Raw genomic sequence first — 24,973 nt, 5'->3', positions numbered from 1 at the left:
TAATGAGTGTTTATTTAAATGTGTGAGATGTCCATTAAACTGAAGAAAAGGTGGGAAGTCAAGGGTCAGACTAGCACAAGTTCGATACTAAGATGAAGGCAGGCTGTCTTCATGGAAGGGAGATAGAAATAATCTTAGGAACCCAGAAGGAAAGCAAATGATGATACTGGTTCTGATGACATCAGTCTCTGGACAGAATTGCTGGTTCTAGATGCAGTAGATTGAGATGATTTGACCAGGGTTTAGATAAAAAGAAATTTCGCAGTAATATTAACCTTGACTCATGAGAGTTGAGACAATACAAGTGGTGGACGAGAGGGTTTTGACTGGGAACAATATAAAAGAGGTTCTCCCTAGTGTCTGTAGACTAGGAAGAGACTAATTGGGGATCTCCGAAGTGTCAAGATTGAGCAAAGCTGTGTCTGTAAAGTAGCTTCCTGATCAGGTCATTATTGCTAATGTGCTTGTTAATAAAAGGTTAGTTTCGGGCTATAGTAGCCATTTGTAGGCTGCAAAATACACTTTAGAAACATCTCATGTTAGCATCTGTTTTTCTCAGTCACAGAGTGAAAAGGTCAGGTTACACTGGCCTACATCATTGCCATCTGGAGACACCTTTTCTTCTGTTGGGACTCATAGATTTGTACAAAAGGTAAGAGATGCACTCTACTAAAAGAACGCCTGCATTCCTCATTCTGTAGTATACATTTTCTCTTCTCAGGAATTTAGGTAGGAAGTGTTTTGTACTGTTATATTCCCTATTTCTAAATCCTGTTCTGAGCATATGTCCTTTGTTTTTATTTAAGGTGAAGTGGAGGGGTGAGGATAGAGGCTAGGGAGTGGGGAGTGGGAAATAGTTACCATCTCTTCCTTCTGTGAGTTTAAGTACTTTGTAATTTTGGAACTACTTCCTTCTTTTTGGAATGAATTTGGAGTATAATACATAATAGGTGCGTGGAGTCAGCACTTGCTGCTGTGCCTGCTTCATACAGTGCTTGTTTTCTCTCTTTATCTTGTGTTTGCAAGTTGGTACTGAATGCTCTGTTGTGCCTTTGTTCTGATTCCTTGGTTTTTTTCTTTGTCTGTCTCTGGTAGCCCTATAGTCGCTCTTCCTCCATGTCTTCCATTGATCTAGTCAGTGCCTCTGACGATGTTCACAGATTCAGCTCCCAGGTACTGTATAAATATATAGAGTGGACTTGAGTCTTTTTTGCTGTATTTCCGCCTGCTTGCCCAGTTCTAAGCAATCGATTGATTGGGCTACTTGTTTTGGTTTTGAATTTTAAATAGTCACAAAGGTTAAGAAGGCTTTCCTTCTCTACTAAGTAGCTCTTCTTTGTCAGCCTTGCATGTCCCTTTATTTTGTATCCTCCACTAGGAGTCGCGTGGATTTGATCTTAAAGAAGGTATACTAAGGGAAAATGTTTCAACTGAATTAAAATATACAGACGTAACCTGATTGTTCATTCATCATGTAACAGCTATATTCTCTAGCTTCAGCAGCCTTTATGGACATGGATTATAGGGAATTCTAGTTCATGAAAGTGGATTTTTACAGTCTCATTTTTTTTATCTAATTTTAAATGACTTCCACTGATATTCAGCAAAGAAATAACTTTAATAGTTATCTCATTACTGTTATGATACTAAATTTATTGAACAGACTATTTATTCAAATTACCTGTGAGTACTGTAGGTTAATATCCCTGTATATCAGCTAAATCTATAGAAGTTGGTTCTAAGTTTATTTCTCATCACTAAGGGATTGGGGGCTTAAGACAGTAAACAATCTGTGCCCTCAAAATAAGATTAGTTTGCCAGAGAGAAGAATCTTTCAGTGTAGACATTTTTAACCACTGTTTTTTCCTTTGTCACGATGCTGGGGATGGAGCCCGTCCTTAGCATGCTAGGTGGTCTCTGTGCCTCGCAGCTGCCTCCTTAAAAATGTTAAGGGTTTTTTAATTTTCAAAGCTTTGAAATTGAGTTTTGTATTTTTACAGCAGTTGTATTTTTTGGCCCATGTTATGTTGCAAACCTGAGCTTCTAGTTGTGGTGATTGGGTTTACCCTGGTTAGCTGTGTGTGTGTGTCATCTGAGTGTTTACCCTGGTTAACTGTGTGTGTCATCTGAGGGTTTACCCTGGTTAGCTGTGTGTGTCATCTGAGTAAGCTTTGGAGTCTGAGAGCATAGTAAGTGTTAGGCGCCTGACCCTTCGCTGGGATTATAGTAGCATGACTGAGCTAGTCAAACGTATACATCGTTTTCCCTAGCTGAACAAGTCTCAGTTACATTACACATGCAAGTTAAATCTATGTTCATTTTTAATGCAATAGAGGAAAAAAGACTTAGAAATGCACATTTCCTGATTTTTTTTTATAGCTTTTTGCCTTGAATATCTTTGAGAAAGCAGTTCTTGACCATAAATCACCTATAACTATATGTCTGTGTTATTTATTATTTCTTTATTTTTGCATGCCTTTTAAAAAGTGTGTATATTCACCTGAGTAACAAAAGCAGATTAATACCAGGAGACTTTGGCTTACTCTACTAAGCTCTGTCTTTTATTAAAACTGTAATTTTAGAGATGGTGAGACAGCACAGTTGCTGAAGTGCTTCCTACACAAATATGAACTCTTCACATTCCATATGCAAAGGCAGCTCTGGTGGCTTGCTCTTAGGAGCCCCTCTAGTCTACATGGCAAGCTCTGAGACAGTGAGAGACACAGGAAGTAAAGCATAATGTGTAAAGTTTGCTCTCTGGCATCTACAGCACATATGCACATGTATACTCACGCAGACAAGTAATCGAGTAACTGAAATCCATCGCTATTCAAATGTTAGGACACATAGGCTTTAAATGAAAGCAAGGAGAAATGAGGATGCGCAAGGATTCTGTCTTCAGAACTCAAGCCTGAGCCTTAACTATAGAGCCAGACAATCGCTGAAAGCCTTTAAGTGGATAACTATTTTTTGTAAGATTTTACAGAATTTTAGCTTACTTGTGTAGATAACATTTTTATAATTAGTATATATAAATTAAGAGAAATTAATTTTGCTGGTAGATTTTTTTTGCTAACATATGGTGCTATATGATTAATCAGGTCCTGCTTCAACTTCTGAGCACATACTTCTTTATATAGCAGAAGAAGTAAAAGAAGAAAATAGTATTGAAATTTTAAAGTATTTCTTGTCTTTGTGTTTGCTGTCATTAGCAAATATGGGTTCTAGAAATTAAACTGCAACTTATGTTCTCCAGCATCTTTAGAACAAAGAATTCCAAGTTCATAAGAATACTGACTTTGAATAATGTTATTTATATACCTTTTCTCCTACAGAAAGGAGTCTGCCAAAGATCTAGACCTCTGTTTAATATTAGCTGAGAGTTTGTCTGGAAAACTCTATGTTCAGATTACACCAGTGATTAAATTGGATTTGGTACATTTTACAGTCAGGCATGCAGAATAGACTTAGGTCTATTCAGGATACACTCTTGGGTTAATTACTAACATTTGAAACACGTTTTGTTATATTACCTTATATAACACATTTCCATGTACACTAAGGAAATCTATGAATTTCCTTAAATTATTAGGTAATGTAAACCTTAAAAAAATAAAAATTATTTTTAAAATATTATGTAGCCAAAGTCTTCATTTTGTAATTAATTGAAAAAAAATAAGCCACTTTGTTATCACTATCAGTTATTTGTCAAGGATGGGACTGTGTGAGTGGAAAAATATTAGCATAATATGCACAAAGCCCTGGTTAAACCAACTAGCATTTCTTTTAGCCATAAAGGACCTAGTTGATATGATAATATGCATTTTAATGTAATTCAATAAAAATCACTTAGTGTCATTCCCCCCTTAAAAAAACAAACAAACAACTTCCATTGCAGATGTTATTGAAGCATGATGCTGTAATCATCAGTTTGTACGTATTTTTAAGTAAGATGACTCAGTGAGTAAAGAAGCTTGGTGTGCAGGCCAGAGAACCCGAGTCTGACCCCTGAACCCACACTGGACAGAGAGCACCAGCTTCCCAAAGTGCTCCTCTGAGTGCCACACAGGCATAAAACACACCACAAATAAAGAAGAAATTTAAATGATAAGTCATTATTGATACTCTTTAAATTGTTTGTGGTTGGAGTACAGTTGAGGATTTTTGTTCTCCTTTCACCATCTGACTCTTAGGCATTGAGTCTCAGGCTTCCTGGCTCAACAGCAAGTGCTGTACCAAACTGACAAGGCTCACGATTGATGTGCTTATGTTTAACGTCTGTATGTACCAAGGTGTACTAACCACATCAGCTAAAGTGCTGGATGCCAACCTAGATGCCGTAGCAAGCCCACAGTTACAAAGGAAAAACAAAAAACCAAAACCCTGGCTAGGGCCTATCTGTGGTTATGCATACTCTGGGTTCAATTTCCAGTACAACAAAATAGAAAATCAAAGCAACAGCCTTGGAGAAGGCTCAGTCAGAAAAGTCTGCCTTCACTGACTGCAAGCAAGAGGACCCATGTGCAAAACATTGCTTGGCCATCGTGGCTTTGCATGTGGAGAACTTGAGACAAGAGAATCGATAGCTCGTGTTTTAGCCAAGCTTGAGCTCTGTGTTCAGTGAGACATCCTTTCTCAAAAAACAGCATGCAGAGGGCAATGATGTCAACCTCGGAGCTCCACACACATGTATATGCATAAACACACATTCACACACACATACTCCACATGTGACCATATATACTTTAATAACTCTTTTTCCTACCAAAGTAGGTAATTCCAATAACCATTTTATAATATTTTTAAAGATATACTTAATAGGTTCACTCCACATTAATATAGATCTAAACACATACACACATATATGTATGTTTGTATATTTATCTGTGTATATGTATATATATATTCATGTATATGTGTGTATATATATTTGAATATATGCACATTGTTTGCCTACTCAATCTAATATTGAGCAATTTTAGTTTCTCTCATCATAGTTCTGACAGTGAGCTTCCTTGGAATAGTTTCCTCATAAAAAGCTTTGTGTGCTTACAGAAACCTTTGCTTCACTTGGAGTCCTAGAAGTGAGACTGTTTGGACAAAGGCCATGAATATGTCTGAGTTATAGTTATTCTAATTGAAAAATTGTTCTTCAGGAAGGTTGGGCCAATTTATACTTCAGGCCAGTTTTGTTGTGGGTGTTTTGTTTGGCTTTGATTTTTTGTTTTATTGTTTTTCCATATGACACTAAAGACTTCAGCTCATTTTTCCCAGTCTTAGAGGCTAAACCAGCCATTTGTATTTCTTCAGTGAATCAATTATTAACATCATTGGCTATTTTCTTTTGGGTAACAGTGCTCTGTTAATTTATTAATATTCTATTCAGCAAGCCCCTGTGTTATCTTGTGACTATATAACAATAAGCAAAATTGTTTTCCTCTGGCATAAGTAAAAAAAGATCAGAACTATGTTTGAGCCCTTCTAAGTTTTTGTTTGTACCATCAAAGGACAATTTTCTCTTTAAAACTCTGTCTTTAACTGTTTCAGAAAACTACAAATGCAGAAGTATCCTAATGTGACAATATATTGAATGATTTGGATGTGAGATGGGAAAGAAAAGGGTTGGAATTGGAGCAGTGCCCTTCACGCCTTACCTGTGTTTTATACCTCCTTGTTCATAGTTCATTGGTAGGATGCTGTGTTGATAGATTTGGTGCCCACTCTAGGTAAACCTAGTGAGCTTGGGTGCCAGTGAGATGGTTCTGCCAACAAGCCTGGCAACGTGAGCTGCCACCCACATAGTGGGAAGAGAAATGGACTCCCGTGGGCTGTCCTGACCTCCAGTTAACTATCCCCTTACATTCACACACACAATATGCAGTAAAATAACTGGATCTGTTTGAGGGTGGAGAGGCGTGATAGCATTTATTACTAGTCACAATATTTCCTGAAATATCACAATTCAATCCTGATAAAATGGCTTTGACTTCCCATCAAGCTTAGTTATCTCTAGATCTCCACAGGTACGCACAGTAAACTGGATAGATTGTTAAGTTAGATCTGAGTGTAGGTTGCACAGGCACAGCTTTTGTGGTCACATTGGCAGTGAGCATATGCAGTGAGCATGAAATACATTTTAGTGAAAATTTACTTGCAGCATATGGTTTTTAACTCTCGTGTCATTATGTCAAGGAAGGTACAGTGAAGAAATGATTTTAAGAGAAAACTATAAAGCTTTTTCTACGCCAGTTTGAGTTCCTGGGAGAATCGTACTAGCTATATCGTGTTTCTTTGTTGGATTTTTCAAGCCCTTATTAGCCAAAATGAAACAAGACTTTAAACTGTCTGTAGACAACAGTTACCTTTGATCTAAGTGCCATTTTCTTTTGGAAAATTTTGTTATAGGAATACCATTTTTTAAAAATGGTCTAGAGAGATTCAGCTTAATTTCTGTATGTTGTGCTCTTTCCTAGCAGATTACATTTGCTAAACATGATTTCCTTTGTAGAAAAATGCAAATTAAAATATTTGCAAACATTTGGAGTAGCTACTTCAGAAATAATCTATGGAAAAACCACAACCACTTGCATGTGTTATGACAAAAGAGCTGTAAATGACACTGCAAATATTAGACTGAATTCTTTGTCTTTACTACAATAAAATATGTCATGTTCCTCTTCCACTTGTAAGTCATGGGAAGTAGGGTTTCTTTATGCCTCTAAAGCCATGATAAACACATGCATTCTTAACCCCCATTTCTTACATCAAGTCAATACTTTTCAAATGTAAACATTTCTAAGATTTGGACTCTCAAACAAGGGGAAATGTTCCTCTGGTGACAGGCCATTGAATCAAGGCAACAGACAGTACTGGGATAGCTTTCTTTTCTGTACTTAGTGGCACGTCCCTGTTCTCCTGCCTTCTATGTATTTGTAACTGGGAATTCTTCATTAGTCACACTGACCCACACAAAGCCAAAGTCAGCAGTCAGAGGCACGTGTCTTTTTCTAGTCAGCACCTAGAGTTGTCTTTCTGCTTTTTGTTTTTTTTTTCCAATTAAAGCTTTATACAATTTTAGATTATTGTCACTGGCAAGATTGATTAGTTAATTAATACTAATGCTCACAACTAAAAGGACAAAATTATAGAATGTACTATTAGGTAAATTATAAGTTCCTCAACTCTAAAATCTATAGTCACTCACATTATAAGAATTATTAGTAACTGGGCATGGTTGGTGGAGCACGCCTTTAATCCCAGCACTTGGGAGGCAAAGGCAGGCAGATTTCTGAGTTCTAGGCCAGCCTGGTCTACAAAGTGAGTTCCAAGATAGCCAGGGCTACACAGAGAAACCCTGTTTCGAAAAAAAAAAATTTTTTTTAAATTATATATGTGTGTGTATGTGTATTAGTAAAGTACTAAAACGTTGTTATTATTTAGTATAAAATTAGATTTTGGAGTCAGTTTTAACAATTTGTCAAAATTTTTCGGATGATTGTCAAATCAAGATTGATATAACAGAAGTGTACATCTCTATAACATATTGAGGACATTCCTAAGTATAGGAAATTATTAACTATTATTAGTATTTTAAGAGTTTATGCCTCAAAACCATTATTTCAACATGTAAAAACTAGCTTCCTGCTCAGTGTGCCTGGCAAGCACACTATACTCTATGGAAAGTGACTAGTTACATTCAGAGCACAGTTTTAAATATGAGTGTCATAAATACTCTTTCTGCTTTCCTTTATGTATTTATTGCTAAGATTATTGTGTTAGCATAATAGTCTAACTTTCCACTTTATTCAAAACATCTCAAACTGTGACTTTGTGAAGTTCATTTTTAAGTAATTGTCCAAGTAAGTGACTTAGGATTCTGAGATTATGAACTGTGTGTTCTCTGTTCTTTGCTTGCCTTGGTTATGCACCAGTACTAAAATTTAGTAGGTCTAGAAAAATACACATAGTCAAGACCCTGGCCAGCTTCAGTCCTCAATAACAAAGGGACGGTAGTCATTTTGAAGCAATAAATTTAAACGTGGTTATGTTTAAATGCTAACATATATATGAATGTTATTAATACTATTTGTAAAAGAATTCAGAAAAATGAATTAGAATAAAAAAAAGGATTATTTTATGTTGGTTTATGTTCAAGAGAGGTTAACTGATGTGATAAACTTTTCTCACCTTGACACATAACAAGCTTTCTAATCTCTACAGAGCTTTAAATATAGGGGCATTGGGACTAGGTGGTGGTGGTAGTGTGTGTGTGTGTCCCTTTCATCCTCAGTGTTCCATGATTTGTGCTTTAGGACATCATCTCTGATGTTTAGTCATGCATGCATAAGCCAAGTTGATGTTACTTGAGTGAAGCAAGCATCTTCCTGCATTTCTCTCTCCTGGTCCATTAATCTGGATGTGTCTAATGTGACAGAACTGCTCATTCTCATGTAAAACTTAGTAACTTGAGCTTTGTAAGTGTGCTATTTCTGAACTGAAGTAAGCAATACCATTCTGTTTTAAACATGGTGGCTTGCTTGCGACATGTAAATTCTCATGGCATTATTTTCCTTTTCAAGGTTGAAGAAATGGTACAGAACCACATGAATTATTCATTACAGGATGTAGGTGGTGATGCAAATTGGCAACTGGTTGTTGAAGAAGGAGAAATGAAGGTAATTCCCACACAAATTCTTCAGGTTGCTAAGTTAAGGCTATTGCTACCAGTATTTAATAAAATGTTTTTGGGTTTTTTTTTTTTCCTTTCTTTTTTGGTTTTTCAAGACAGGGTTTTTCTGTGTAGCCCTGGCTGTCCTGGAACTCACTCTGTAGACCAGGCTGGCCTTGAACTCAGAAATCCGCATGTCTCTGCTTCCCAAGTGCGGGGATTAAAGGTGTGCGCCACCACCGCCCGGCTTAATAAAATATTAAAATAAATTATTACATCAAAGAAATACCAAATTCTGGGAAGTAAAGCCTCCTCCTTTTTTTCATGGCTTTGTTTCTATCAATTGATTTGTAACCATAATATAAATCTATAATAATAATATTCTGTTTTACCTAGACAACAGAGAAAGTAAAATTTGAAAGTTTATAGGTAAAACAGACTACAGTTTGCTCTTGGCCTTTTATTTAGATATTTCTTTTCTTTTCTTTCTTTCTTTTTTTCTTTTCCCCCACTGTATGTATACCTGTGTGAGGGTGTTGCTATGGCCTGGAACTAGTTAGAGTCAGTTGTGAGCTGCTGGGTGCTGGGAGTAGGGCCTGGTTCTTGAAGAACGACCAATGCTCTTAACCGCTGAGCCATCTCTGCAGCACTAGATAACTCTTTCAGTCATAGATTTAAATGTGGGGAATGCTGTTCCCAGGTTTTACTTTGTTTCTCTTCTCTTTGGCCTGTTTTCTCTCCAGCTCTGATCTGTGATCCTTGTCCCACACTTACTATTCAGATAAATCCCTGTCCTTGGAGATACAAATGTGAAAGAATGTAGAGAAACCAGGAGAACTAATTAATCTAAGTGAAGTTCTTCTGCCTGTAATGAGTAAAGAAAAGGCATCCCTATAACCCACCACATTAGACAGAGAAGTTGGGGTTAGAATGTCAGAGTCTTGCAGTAACCCGCCAGTGAGAAAGTTGATTTTTCTGTAGCAATATGTTTTCTTCTTTGTGTAGCACATCATTTAAAGAGGTTAAACAGATTTGGAAGAACTAAGAAGAGACCTGAAAGACCCGTCAAAGGCATCAAGTACAATGTGATCTAGATCTACAGTAGGATATATAAGCCGTCGTAGGAAAGCCAGGCCAACGTGTGTTTTAGAGAGGATCAGGAGGACACTTAATAGTTTTACAAACTTTGAATGTATAAATTTTTAAAAGTCCAATTTCCAGTTGGAGTGCTAGGGGAATTGGTCGTCCTTGTGTCAAGAAGAGATGGCACAAAACAGTCTGTCACGTGTGTGCACGTCTTAACAGAGCAGTCCTCTTGTTCTTGCCATATTTCTTTATTCTTGAACTTACCACAGATTTCTCTAAATAGCAATCTGTAAATTTGAAATAATAGATTATACTTATCACTTAAGGTACACAGCCTCAGTGTTTTAAAAACATAAAGCTCTGTTTATAATCCATTTACCATTTCTGCTTCCAGCATCTCTTTCAACAAGTATTTGAACACCGAGTGCCTTTCTGATACTGTTCCTGATGCTGAACAAAACAGCATTGAATCTCCTGTTTGATCCTGTATTCTAGCCAGTCTTGTTTGACCCTGTTCTGTGTCAAACACCTTTTGCAAGTGTTTCATTCATAATACTAATGTATAGTATTTTTTTACGTCTGTAGCAATTAGCCATTCATCATATGTAGTCATCATATATAATTTTTCATGGTGTGAATTTACCTTTAAGCCCAGCACTTGTGAAGCAAGTGGATGAATCTCTGAATTTCAGGCCAGACTGATCTACATAGTGAGTTCTAGGACAGCCAGAACTACATAGTGAGACCCTGTCTTAGTCAGGGTTTCTATTCCTGCACAAGCATCATGACCAAGAAACAAGTTGGGGAGGAAAGGGTTTATTCAGCTTACACTTCCATACTGCTGTTCATCACCAAAGGAAGTCAGGACTGGAACTCAAGCAGGTCAGAAAGCAGGAGCTGATGCAGAGGCCATGAAGGGATGTTCTTTACTGGCTTGCTTCCCCTGGCTTGCTCAGCCTGCTCTCTTATAGAACCCAAGACTACCAGCCCAGAGATGGTCCCACCTACAAGGGGCCCTCCCCCTCTTGATCACTGAGAAAATGCCTTACAGCTGGATCTCATGGAGGCATTTCCTCAACTGAAGCTCCTTTCTCTGTGATAACTCCAGCTTGTGTCAAGTTGACACAAAACTAGCCAGTACAATTGACCCCTTGTCAACTTGACACACAAACACATCACTAGTAAGCCTCAACCCTTACATTCTTATTCATCCCCAAGATCTAAACAACTTTAAAAGCCCCACAGTCTTTATATATTAAAAGTCAATCCCTTTAAAATGTCCAATATCTTTTAAAATTCAAAGTCTTTTTATAATTAAAACTCTCTTAACTATGGGATCCACTAAAATATTTTCTTCCTTCAAGAGGGAAAATATCAGGGCACAGTCACAATCAAAAGCAAAAATCACTCTCCAACCATCCAATGTCTGGAATCCAACTCACGATCTTCTGGGCTCCTCCAAGGGCTTGGGTCACTTCTCCAGCCATGCTCTTTGTAGCACATGCGTCACCCTCTAGGCTCCAGGTGCCTGTACTCCAATGCTGCTGCTGCTCTTGGTGGTCATCTCATGGTACTGGCATCTCCAAAACACTGCATGACCCCTTCGGTCCTGGGCCGTCAATTGCAACTGAGGCTGTACCTTCACCAATGGCCTTCCATGGCCTCTCACAGTGCCGAGCTTCAGCTGCTCTGTGTGACCCCTTCATGCCTTCAAAACCAGTACCACCTGGGTGACCCTTACACATTAACAAGTCCCGCTGCAGCAGGAGTACAACCTTGGCTATCTCTGGAACACAGCCTCTTTGTGCTTTCAGAAAACACTTCCCAGAAGATGTCACCTCAATTATGCTGGTCTCTTCTTAATCACTGCTAATTTCTTAGCTCCAGCTAACCAGCATCAATAGTCCCAGTAATGCAAAGTTTTTGCTTTAGTAGTTCTGGTATCTTGTTAATCACAGCTGATTCTTCAGCCCCAGCTAACCAGAACCACAGAATCTTCATAATCAAAATATCAGTGACCCTGAAAGGAGTCTTTAATCTTCCCTCTGAAATTTCACAAGCCAGGCCTCCATCTTCTGCACTGTTCTCAACATTATCTTCCAAACTCCTACACAACATCCCACAGAGCTCTTAACACCGAATGGATCTTCTGGCCCAAAGTTCCAAAGTCATTTCACAGTCCTCCCCAAAACATGGTCAGGTTGTCACAGGAATACCCCACTATGCTGGTACCAATTTGTCTTAGACAGGGTTTCTATTCCTGCACAAACATCATGACCAAGAAACAAGTTGGAGAGGAAAGGGTTTATTCAGCTTACACTTACATACTGCTGTTCATCACCAAAGGAAGTCAGGACTGGAACTCAAGCAGGTCAGAAAGCAGGAGCTGATGCAGAGGCCATGAAGGGATGTTCTTTACTGGCTTGCTTCCCCTGGCTTGCTCAGCCTGCTCTCTTATAGAACCCAAGACTACCAGCCCAGGGAAGGTCCCACCCTCAAGGGGCCTTTCCCCCTTGATCACTAAGTGAGAAAATGCCTTACAGTTGGATCTCATGGAGGCATTTCCTCAACTGAAGCTCCTTTTCCTGTGATAACTCCAGCTGTGTCAAGTTGACACAAAACTAGCCAGTACAGACCCCGTCTCAAAATTACAAGAACAACAAAACAAGAAGAAAGAAAAGAAATTTCCTTGGGTTTGTCATTTTGAAATATCTTTGCTATGTATAAGAAATTTTAATTTCTTTTTTTAATTAGATATTTTCTTCATTTACATTTCAAATGCTATCCCGAAAGTCCCCTATACCCTACCCCGCCCTGTTCCCCAACCCACCCACTCCCACTTCCTGGCCCTGGCATTTCCCCCGTACTGGAGCATATGATCTTCGCAAAACCAAGGGTCTCTCCTCCCACTGATGGCCGACTAGGCCATCCTCTGCTACAATTTCTTATGACAGACTGTTATATAAATAAATTTTTATAACTACAATTCTAAAAAATCAACTGGCATTTTTTTAGGCAGGGCCTTAAGTCTGGCCTCCAACATGCAGTGTAGGCCGAGCTACCCTTGAACTGCCATCCTTGTGCTTTAATTTCAAGTGGGCTGGGATTTCGGGCACTACAGGCACATACCACCATACCTTGCAAAATCAGCTCAACTTAAAGCATACTTTCAAGTTTGTACTTCAAGAGTTTACCTTTTGTGAGTATGCATTTAAAAAACAAACAAAAAAAAAACCCAAAGAGGTCTTTTGTGTTTTGTTTTGTTTTATTACATTTTATTAAATGTAGTTCAGGATGCGTGGGAGCAATAGGCTACCTGGTCTAGACTGCCCAAGAGCCAAGGTTTTGAAGTCTTTTGATTTTTTTTTTTTTTTTAAATATGTTTTCCTTAGGTATACAGAAGAGAAGTGGAAGAAAATGGAATTGTTCTGGATCCTTTGAAAGCTACTCATGCAGTTAAAGGTGTTACAGGACACGAGGTCTGCAATTACTTTTGGAATGTTGATGTTCGCAATGACTGGGAAAGTAAGCTATCATTGTTAATATGTTACTAAATAATTATCTTCATTTCAATTTAATGTCAAATCAAACCGGATTGACTATATCCAATAGTTTACCAAATTTTATAGAGAATATCAAGAGAGTCATATATAGGCATAATTATACTTTACCTTCATACTTTTCAAGTGGTGGCAGTGGGATCAACCCTCACCTATGCGAGGCAACTGTTCTGCCACTGAGCAACCTCCCATACCTTTTAAGATAAGATCTCACTGTCGCCAAGGTAGCCTTGGACTATCTGCCCCTACCTTATCCTTCCAAGTTGTACGCTTATAGGTTATGTGCAACTACGCTTAGTAGTACCTTACTTTGAAATAGACTCTCCCCTGTCGTCTTAGGGGTTTACTGCTGTGAAGAGACACAGACCAAGGCAACTCTTATAAAGGAAACCCATTTAATTGGGCCTGGCTTACAGTTCAGAGGTTTAGTCCGTTATCGTCATGTTATGAAACATGGCAGAATGCAGTCGGACATGGTGCTGGAGGGGCTGAGAGTTCTACACCTTGATCAGAAGGCAACAGAAAGAAACTGTGTGCCACACTGAGTATATCTTGAGCACAGGAGACCTCAGAGTTCTGCCCCCATTACCCCCACAGAGACACACTTCTTCCAACAAGGCCCCACCTACTCCAACAAGGCTGCACCTACTCCAACATGGCCACTCTTAGTGGTGTCACTCTCTATAGCCAATCATTCAAACACATGAGTCTATGGGAGCCAAACCTATTCAAACCACCACAGCTGTTCAAAACACTTAACATATTATATCACTGGATTCAGTACTTTATAGTATCTTATGATAGGTAGATATTTTCCATATAAACAAGTAAAATTCATTCCTATTAAATGATTTATCAGGAGGCTGGAGAGATGGCTCAGCGGTTAAGAGTACTGACTGCTCTTCCAGAGGTCCTGAGTTCAATTCCCAGCAACCACATGGTGGCTTATAACCATCTGTAATGTGATCTGATGCCCTCTTCTGGTGTGTCTGAAGAGAGCAGTGATGTACTCATATACATAAAATAAATAAATCTTTAAAAAAATGATTTATCAGAGGTGACAGAGCAAGTTAGTAAAAAGTCAGGATTGCTGTAGATTTCTCATTCATCTACTCTTTTCTAAACTGTCTTGTTTGTGTGATAAATTCCCACATGAATCATGCTGTAGTTACATTATTCTCAAGTCTGTGTTCTTAGACTTTCATAGATACACATATTTCTGAACATCATAAGGCATTTATCATTGGCATTTTGACATTTGCTCCTCACAAATATAATCACTTGTGCCTAATTAGAAAATGCTAACCCAGTAAGTTAAGTGAAAGAGAGGAGTTGCAACTTTAGGGACTATTTTACCTGGGGTAATACAGTAATGATTACAATTGCTTATCTTGCTGTGGAAGACACTGTACTGGAGAAAATGTCCTGGTAATCAGACCTCACTGCTGCCATCTGCAGAATGAAAGGAAACTCAGCCCTCGTGCACAGCACTAGCTGTCTTCCATTTAGATATAGCATAGGTAATGAAGGATTCTACTTGCTTTACCATAATGTTGTTTATAGCCTTTTTGCAGCTGCTAATATGATTCTCTTCATTTCAGCTACTATAGAAAACTTTCATGTGGTGGAAACATTAGCTGATAATGCAATCATCGTTTATCAAACGCACAAGGTAATGGGTTTGTCATTTGTCCCCAAAGATAGAAATAATTCAGACTCAAACATACAGATTTGCTACAGTAAATTATGGCAGGAATTTAAATTTAAATCCCACAAAATATCCAAATACCTTTTTCGTTTGTCTTGTTTGTTTGTTTGTTTGTTTGTCTGGGATAGTGTCTCTCTGTATAGCCCTGGCTATCCAACAATGTAGACTGGGCTAACCCTGAACTCATGGCTATATGCCTGCTTCTGCTTTGCAAGTGCTGGGATTAAAGGCTTATGTTTCCATGTTCAGCTGAGACGTAAAGACTTTATTCAGGTCCCAGAGACTGAACTGCCAACCAAGAGTGAGCATGAGCCAGACCTGGGGCCCCAGCATATGTGTAGCAGATGTGCATCTAGGTCTCCATGCAGGTCCCCCTACAACTGGCGCAGGGGCTGTCCCAGAACCTATTGCCTGCCTATGGATCCTGTTCCCCTGGCTCACTGCCTTGTCTGGCCTCAGAAGGGGGTGTATGCCTGGTCCTTAAGTGACTTGATGTGCCAGGATGGGCCGGTGCCCTGGGGGCTGGGGGGCTCCCCCTTCTCAAAGGAGTGGGGGGAGTAGAGGGAGGAATTATGTAGTGGGGACCTGGAGGAAAGGGGTGCTGATGTTGGGATATAGAATGAATAAATTAATTAATGAAAGCTATTTTAACTGGCAAATAAGATAATAGTAAATGAGAAAGAAGATGATTACAACTTAAGAAATGTTATATATTTGAAAATTATATCAGGCCATTTAGAGCAGAAATGTGTGTAAGACTCTGAGAAATAGTCTAGAGGCAGCACTGGTTTAAAGATCGTAGCTAGTTTCTAAACTAGTCTTAAAAAGAGCCTTCTAGGCTTGATCTTTAAATACTCTTTAGTGCTTTACCCTAGAAATGATAGCTCTCAAATGCAAATGAGTGCCAGTTTTCTACAAGAACAGTAATGAAGGTAAGAGTGCATCTGCATTGACTGTGGCCAAATATGAACATTATCTACAGAGCTTCTCTGGCAACAAGCAGAAGTTAAGAGACTCATTGTATTCTTAGAGCACAGAGAAGCATTATTTAAATTGGGTTCCTTTATATTATTTCTCCCACTGCCTTTCAGTATAATGTTGCTGAGTTATATAGTATTTCTCTTGCTTTTTTGTTATGCTGTTTCCCTTTTTTAAAATGCCATATATTTTTTTTTACTTTGTGGTTATTTGTGTACTTGTGTGCACATGCACACACAGGCATGCCCACATGAATAGGGTGCGTGTCTGTGTTTGTAGGTCAGAGAACAACCTAGTAGTGTTGATTTTCTCTTCTACCACATGGGCCCCAGGAATAGAACTCAGAGCATCAGACCCAGCAACAAGTGCCTTTATTCTCTGAGGCGTTTCACTGCCTCAAATACTTTATACAAGGTAAAAAAAAAAAGTTATAGACAATCCACCTAAAGCAAGGCTGTTTAATTATGAACATGGCATAATCAGTGGGGTGTTTCTGACTTGTAAAAATGTTTCTTGATTGAGTTGGATATGAAAAACAAACATGAACTGGGAGACAACCTCCTTATGAGAGAGACCTCCTCTGTAAGTGTGAGCTGCTTCCTTTTACCCGCCGCCTGGTCCTAACCGGTTAACAGTAGACCTTCTGGATCAGCATACAGCTCTGGGAGTCGGATGTGAGCTAGAAAGTGTAGGGAACAATCAAATAATTGTCCTATAGTATATAGTGAAGATAAATGGCCAATAATTTAAGCAGAAGAAATTTATTAGTAGAAAATAAGTGATCCTGCGAAGCAGTCTACTAAAAGTATTCCTCCTGAGAAATGCTAACTGCAGAGGAAAGCACAATAGTTATATTTAGACTAAGGACTAAAAGTAAAATTACTTAAATGCTCCATAATATAACAAAAATTAAGATGCAATTACTTTCAACTTGCTAGACAAGGTTTTACAATAATTTTTGGCAAAGTCAGATGACAGTCTACAACTTTTTTCCATTCAATTTGGCTTCTGTGATGATGTATGAAGGAAGACCACTTGTCCCCTGAATTTGGAGTCACTTTTGTTCTTGTCCTTATAGCTTGGTATTCATTACTTTTTTTTTTGTTTTTCCTTGTTGTTTGAGACAGGTCTCTTGTTGCTCAGACAGTCCTCCTGCCTCAGTTTCTTGAGTGACTGCAACTATAAGTGTGACACTGTGCCCGCTGATGGCCTAGTCTTGCTTTATGTTTGTTTTGTTGTTGTTTCTTATTTTCTGAGGTAGGGTCTCATGTGTCCCAGGCTGGACTCGAACTACTTAGAATGTTTGATCCTCAAGCATGCTTGACCACACCTAGTTTATACTGTCCGGGGTAGTGAACCCAAGGACGCATGTATAGTAGACAGGCTGAGCTGTGTGCCCTACCTTGCTTGTCTGCTTCTAATGAAGTGCTGAGTGACTAGAGACAGACAGCAGCCAGCCATTCTTCAGTATTGCCCCATCTGCATTTGCCCGGCCTAATGAAACTTTAGATCTTTAAAAGATAAATTTTGCCAGTGTATTGACATTGAGGTGTTGGCCATTTTTTTGCATTCAGTAACTAAGAAAGACAGTATATAATAAGGATAGAGCTCAGCTGCATATTCCTAATACTCAACATAAAAGTACTTGAACAGGAGAAACATTTGTTCTTCTATCATTTAAAGTCAATAGTTCCAGTTATAAGCTGAATGCCATTTCTATAGAAATAGTTTTTCTTATACCTTAAAAATAGAAATATTAAATGTAAATAATTTAATTCAGAGGTTTTTATATAGAAGTTGTAGTCCTATTTGCTTTTTAAGACTTTGATTCTCTAAGTAGAGCATTGACAGAGACTGGGGAATTAGATTGGAACTTTGTACCCATTGCTGTTTCATGGCTACAGAGTTTCTGTCGGAAGTGATAGCAAATTTCAGAATTATTGTAAGTACAGATATTGTGACTGTGACTACTATACTAAGTTGTGCACTAAAAATAGCTAAAATGGTGAATTTATAATGATTTTAAACAGAGAAAGAATAGTAGTCGTTTGCCTATTCTAGAAAGATAGTGGCTGTTCATACTGGATCTCTCTGCAAGGACTCGAGTGTCTCCCACTTAAGTCTGACAGATTCCAACTGCAGGAGATGGAGATGGCTCTTCATTGGTTTGTTTCTTTCTTTTTCTATATGACATGAATTTAAAAAACAATTCAAATTGTCAAAACACTTTTAATTCTTTCACAGAGAGTATGGCCCGCTTCTCAGAGAGACGTACTGTATCTTTCTGCTATTCGAAAGATCCCAGCCTTGACTGAAAATGACCCTGAAACTTGGATAGTTTGTAATTTTTCTGTGGATCATGATAGTGCTCCTGTGAGTATAGCATAAAGATAAGTATAATTCTGTAATATAAAGCAAAATATGTAATGCAGCCATATTTATACATATATTCCCCTCCCACCCACACAGATACTTGATTTGACATGTTTCAGGTTTATGTTAGATTGCTTGGGACAGCCCTTGTGTTTCCTGAAGACAAGTGGCATGGCTATCAGTGCCCCCTCTGGGGCTGTGTAGCTTTCCTTCTGTGTTTGCTAAGGTAGCTGCATGGGTCCTGTGAGTCGCCTCTGTCCTAAAGGTATCTCCTAAGCCATTACGAAATGCTGCACACCTATTGTTTCTACCTTGATTTAGTTTAGTTAGTACTATGAAAGAGGGAAAAGCCTAGTGTCTGTCAGTTTGACATATGTTAATTGATGATTATAAGATTTTAAATGGGAGCTGGAAAGATGGCTCAAAAGCACCGGCTGCCCTTCCAAATAACCCAGTTTAAACTCCTAGCACCAATGTAGTGGCTCATAACGTAACTTATTTCAGGGAACCCGACATCCTCTTCTGGCCTCTGTGGGCACTGCACATACATGCTGCTCAGACAAGCATGCAGGTGAAGCACCTATGCACAGAAAATAAAAACGTGCATCAGTTGTTTTAAGGAAGTCTTACTGGATAGGGCAACAGAGATTATAAACTGAGAAATATTCTACAAACTAATGCTAGTTCATGTGTTTGCTTTGACAGCTGAACAATCGATGTGTCCGTGCCAAAATCAATATTGCTATGATTTGTCAAACTTTAGTAAGCCCACCAGAGGGAGACCAGGAGATAAGCAGAGACAACATTCTGTGCAAGATCACGTATGTAGCTAATGGTATGTAGTAGTTCTGTGTTCTGATTCATAACATGGAGGTTCTAGACATTGTCTACATAAGAATGTCCAATTTACTAGTCCTTAACCTGAGATAAGTTATATATAGAATTGTGTGGAAGACATTAAAAGTCTACATGCCTGAATTTCTATCTTAGAACTAGTATATGAGAATTTTTAAAGTTATAAGTAGGTGCAAACATTTTAAAACTTTATAACCTATAGAGGTCATACATTTTAAGAGCCATTTTATTAATAGTTGCCTGGTAGAATGTATTTGTAATTAGAGTCTTCTCCACCAGTTGTTGATAGCTTCCAGCATGCTTACTTCATTATGACTCACTGCTGGGCAGCCCTTTCTCTCATTTGTTTCGGTTTCTTACTGTCCTGTTCTGCATCTGCAGTCCTGATTGTAACCTTTCTAATGAAATACTCAAATGTCCATTGTTATTCAAAGACATAACTACTCAAATGTTTAAAAAAAAACACATGTTGCTACTTAGAGTAGAGAGTGATGAACAAGTAACTTTACACGTTGCTGTGTTAGTTGTCCATGATATTTGGGGAGACCCATGACTACTTTAGACTACTTACCACCTGTTAATGTCTGATGGGTTGGCATTAGGGGATGAATAGTTTCGGCTTAAATGCTAGCTGTTACAACATGGAAAATTTTTGAAAAGCAAAGGAGTGCACTAGGTACTTCATGTGTAGGTGGAGAACCATGTCTTAATCAGTTTGACTTCCCTTTGTTTACAGTGAACCCAGGAGGATGGGCACCAGCCTCGGTCTTAAGAGCAGTGGCAAAGCGAGAATACCCTAAGTTTCTAAAACGTTTTACTTCTTATGTCCAAGAAAAAACTGCAGGAAAACCAATTTTGTTTTAGTATTATTAACAGGTATGGAGGATCTATAAACCTTGTTGACTCGTAGGACTCTGCAGGTAGTAAAATTCAATCAGCTTTTGGAAGGAGTGTTGGAAATGTTTTATGTTCCCAAATAGAGGGTTGTGGTCTGTAGTCTTTAACACATTCTGTTATTTATATTCCTATAAATACGAAAAAAATAGCATTACATATATATAGCATACAAGAAGTGCCAACTTCCTGTGTTATACCTTGCCAGAAACTAGTTACTTTTTGTATGTGGTCTTCTAAACTTTCTTATGTACTAAAGGTCAAGTAGCTGTGTGTGCATCTGCGAGGGATGCACACACCCCAGCAACATACTGAGTGTGCACGCTGTTACACATCTGTTTACACGTCCTTGAGTCTGAAGTTTTTTCTCTGTTACTAAGGAGTTTCCTGGTTTTGTTTTCTTTTGTATGAGTGCACATCATTTATATAACCAGCTCTTCCCTTAACACATACTGAAGTTACAACCTTTACTAATACAGTGTTAGACTTTTATCTTTAGTTATTTTGGACTATAAAGTCTCTGTGTGTTAACTATATATAGTACTACGGCTTAGGGGACCATACATATACAGTTTGCATATTACCACCTGGAGAGGGTGTATTAACTGATATCTCCAGCAATAAATGTTTTATTTTCACATAGGTTCTCATAAGTATATAAAGTAAAACTTTCAGATCTTCTTTATCTTGGCAATCAAAACTTTTTAATGTAGTTTAATTCTCTTGGACCATAGGTTTGCACCCTGAGCATATTTATTTCTTAAATAAGACACACACACGCACACGCTGCCCCCACATATCAAGTTTTTGGACATAGTATTAGATGGCATCGCTCCTACCTAAGACTGAGAAGGAGACAAGGCTAATTTATAGGCTAATATTTGAGAAACCTCTTTATTTACAGCACAATGCTCTCCATATGTTTTTCCCATAACTTCCAAAGATCCCTTTATATTTTCTGTTGCTTACAGAGGATATATTTTCAAACGTATAAGGTCAATAATTTTGCATTTGCAAGGGTGAAAATCCTTTAAAGATAAATGACAGAGATTCTGTGTACTCCATGAATGAGCAGCAGGGTGTGACACGTCTATTCTGGAAGTCTTCATGCTTTTACTGCACGCACACATTGCTAGTGCTTAGCTTTTTACTTGTCTTTTCTTTTTCTCCTTCAGTGACTGAAGCAAGGCTGTGTGACATTCCATGTTGGAGAAAGAAGGAAAAAAAAAAAGAATCCTCTAAGCTGGAACGTAGGATCTACAGCCTTGTCTGTGGCCCAAGAAGAAACATTGCAATCGTGAAGCTGGGTATCCAGCACTAGCCATCTCCTGCTAGGTCTCTTCGCTCAGCGTGTCACTATAAATACATGTAGATCACATGGATATGGCTATATTTTTATTTGCTTGCTCCTAGGAGTGAAAACAAATAACTTTGAATTACAACTAGGAATTAACCGATGCTTTAATTTTGAGGAACTTTTTCAGAATTTTTTATTTACCATGGTCCAGCCTAAGGTCCTCAGTTGTATCAGGTTTTGTGCACAAAAGAAAAGCACAAAAGTTGAACGCACCTGAGGCCTGTGCTCTCTGTGCACCAAATACTCAGATGGGCTTCTTTTTACAGGCCTACAGTCTGTGTCCGTGTCCGGAAGTTTTTGACTTTTTTGCTTTGTATAATCATAGAATCTATTGCTGCTGATTTCTATAAGAATTCATGTTGTGTGTGTCTTCATAACTGAGGACTGTCAATAACCTGTGATTTTGCCTTTTCTATAGTCTTACTCCCATGAAGAACATTGGTTCTGATGGAGAAAGAATGAAAAGCTTTATTCCCCCAGATATCTTTATATTTTTATTATATATTTTAGTTGTGTACTATGTGCTACCAACTTTTTTCAGTTTGTTACAAACACAATTTGGTAATTTTTAAATTGGTTCTGCCTGCCTCCATTCAGAGACAACTGTACATCTCTTATGGGTATAGAGTACTTTATATACAGAGGTCAGGACAAAGTGGGTTCATATTTTCCCTGAAATTTGTAAGAGAATATATGGTATTACTTGTTAAACCAAATCAGACTGTTTGAATTTGACATTTGATTTAATATTTCTAGTATTCTGTAACAAATATGGTAGTTTTTCTAGCTTGGATTACTTTAAATGATATATCAAAGGTATACATAGAAAATCTGAACAATGCTCCAATTTGCCTCTTGATTATAAATTTCAGCAGAGCAGTACAATTTCACAGTATTCAAACTGAAAACTGTCTTTAGTTGCTATGAGAAGCTAACATGTAAAATACCTGATTTAGTTGTAGTCCTCTATGAAAAACTTGGAAGCATGGAGTTGAGGCAAGGAATGGTACTCACTTCAGTTGAGATGACTGCCCACTTCAAACTCTTGATTGTGTTTACAAGCAGATGTATTTATGTAAATCAGGCATTTTGTAGATGCTTTGCTGACTTGTTCCTCTCCTTAGAAACACAAAAATCAGACCCTTTTGTAAAGCAGAGAGTCATGTCATGTAAAACATGACCTGTATATATTCCATACATGGAAATGGAGTCTAGAGATGAATGCAAGGTGTGATAATTTAATGATGGGGTTAGTCTGATCACTTAATATGCACAATCCTGGAAGTGAATTACTTGCATCAGATAGAATGATATTTATTACTCTGTACAGAGAGAGAAGAGTACATATAAAACATAGAGCTTACATTACATGCACGCAGTTTCATGTCCCATAAATCTTTTATATTTTTTAATTTACCTTTCTCTAAATGATGTGCATGGAATATGCCTTATTACAGAAATGCTATTCATAATTTGACTCTGTGGAAAAGTGCCTATGTGGTGGTAATGCTAGGAAGGCAAGGAAGACAGATTATCATACCAGTTTACATCACCAGTTAACATTTTATATTGTGATGTTTAAAAAAAGAAAAGTTTATACCTCAAATGTGTATTTTATTTTGCAATCAGCTATGGGGTTGGGATGGGAGAACGGGGAGGGTTGGGAGGGAAAGTTTATTTGCTATAGGCACTGGTGGGAATCTTAGGGGAAAAAAAAACAAAAAAACAACAAAAAAAAAGCAAAAACAAAACTCTCTACACCCACTATAAATGTCCCTCTGTTTGCATTTCTGGTAACTATGATGAACCAGACAAATAACTTTCAAAACTAAATTGGATAGCTTTATTTTACAAATGTGCAAAGTTTATGAAGCAGGGTCTGCATCTAACTATTACCAGTTGCATTTGCACTAAATGTGGTGATAATCTTTTACAATTTATTCTGTAAATAAAATGTTACACTAAAAATATTTGTAGTAAAAAGATAAGCAATGATCATTTTAGTAATGATCTTCAGTAAAAGACTGGTACTTTATTGGAGATAACCCTGCCCAGTCAGATTTAGAATTGAGTTCAGAAATACTGAAAGTATTCAAACAGTCAAAGTTAGGAGGAGCACTGGCCATGTTATAATATTCAGACCCTCATGAATTACTTTCATTTGGCTAATCCCTACATATTGAATATTTATTATGTTTCTTCATAACCTGGGTATTTATCTTAGCCCAAGCCCCCATCCCATCCCACCCCACCCCCCAAAACAAGCCCCTTTACCCAATTCTGCTGGATTGTTCTGTGATGTTAGACACCTGAAAAATACTGGTGATGTGGGGATTTGTCCCTGAGTGTGAGTGAACGTGAGGAGGGAGCACAGTGCTCCTCCTGGGGTTGAGGACTCCATATTGGAGGTGGAGAAACTTGACTTGGTGTTGCTACAGGAGGAGCAGCAAAGGAGGGAGGGAGGAACCTGACTAAGAGAGATGTGTGGAGGCCAAGTGAGGTACAGGAGGCATGGCTCTCACCTGTCCGTTTCCATGACTACCTATACACCTATCCAATATCGGTGTCAGTTGCTACAGAATTTTAGCTGGGCTGAGCTGGCTCTCTTGTGAAATTGTGCTGGTTATCTTTAAACGTCTCAGTTGTTTGTCCGATCAGACACGTGACCAGTATGTAGTCCAGGCTGTACAGATGATGTATTTGGATTGTTGTCGTTGTTCATCTACAGACTCAAAACATAATCATTTTAAAGTACCTTGGGAGTGTGTAGAGTGTAACTATAATAGCTTTATGATTCTGATGATGTTTTTTTAAAAATATAAAAGATGGATCTTCCATGTTACAATCACAAAATTAAAACCAGTATTTAAAAGTGGAGAAGTATTAAAATATTACGGACAAATATGCTCACTTGCTTGATTTGTTTTCCTTAACCTCGAGGTACTGTTTTAGGTGATTTTCTGGGTAATTTTAAAAGTTTCCTTGAATTATTCCAATTCAGGAATCCTATTTGTAACATCATTAGGGATCAAGTAAACTCTGCGGGAGCAACCTAACTAACGTTTGCTAACAGAGCAGAACAGGCAAGGACTAAGGTAAGCATCCTGTCAGTCTTCTGTCTGTCCTGTGTGGTATGCATATGTGTATAGTGGATTGCAATCTAAATGAATTTATTATGAAGTACACTTAAAAGTCTTAGAGCCAGAGAGTGAGGCAACAGAACTGTTTCTGAGTTTCTAAACTGGAAATGCTGCACTGTGAATCACATACACATGATGTGTATTCAATCATGTGCTCTTAATTATGAATACATAATTTCTCATTTATTTAAGAAATATCATCTCTGCTTGTTGCAGTCCGAGAGCAACAATCACAGAAAGTGTGAACTTGTTCACTGGGGTCTCCCTTTGATTATGTTGAAAAAGCACTGAATGTATTTCATCTCTAGTGCTTAGAGTGTTAAGTGTAACCTGTTAATATAAGCCAACTACCTC

The 24,973-nt window shown here is 38.1% G+C and overlaps 1 protein-coding gene across 2 annotated transcripts in view; it reads left to right on the top strand.

Moving 5' to 3' along the window:
* The window catches only part of Cert1 (ceramide transporter 1), a 105,012-nt gene extending 80,276 nt beyond the window's left edge, over window positions 1-24,736 (top strand). The window contains exons 10-18 of one of the 2 annotated variants that reach the window (XM_021180963.3): window positions 560-652; window positions 1,096-1,173; window positions 8,580-8,675; window positions 13,147-13,279; window positions 14,916-14,986; window positions 18,245-18,373; window positions 19,079-19,208; window positions 19,965-20,104; window positions 21,298-24,736. In XM_021180963.3, coding sequence (XP_021036622.1) covers window positions 560-652; window positions 1,096-1,173; window positions 8,580-8,675; window positions 13,147-13,279; window positions 14,916-14,986; window positions 18,245-18,373; window positions 19,079-19,208; window positions 19,965-20,092 — 858 coding nt within the window. In that variant the 3' untranslated portion in view covers window positions 20,093-20,104; window positions 21,298-24,736. The remainder of the gene's footprint in view (window positions 1-559; window positions 653-1,095; window positions 1,174-8,579; window positions 8,676-13,146; window positions 13,280-14,915; window positions 14,987-18,244; window positions 18,374-19,078; window positions 19,209-19,964; window positions 20,105-21,297) is intronic. The other variant, XM_021180965.3, reaches the window with a different exon arrangement.
* The last annotated feature ends 237 nt before the right edge of the window (window positions 24,737-24,973 follow it).

The sequence above is a fragment of the Mus caroli genome, unplaced genomic scaffold (genome assembly GCF_978045245.1).
Source record: "Mus caroli unplaced genomic scaffold, Mus_caroli_1 scaffold_15, whole genome shotgun sequence".
Taxonomy (NCBI): Eukaryota; Metazoa; Chordata; class Mammalia; order Rodentia; family Muridae; genus Mus; species Mus caroli.
The sequence above is the reverse complement of the archived record's forward strand: the minus strand, read 5'-3'. Positions and strand labels throughout refer to the sequence as shown.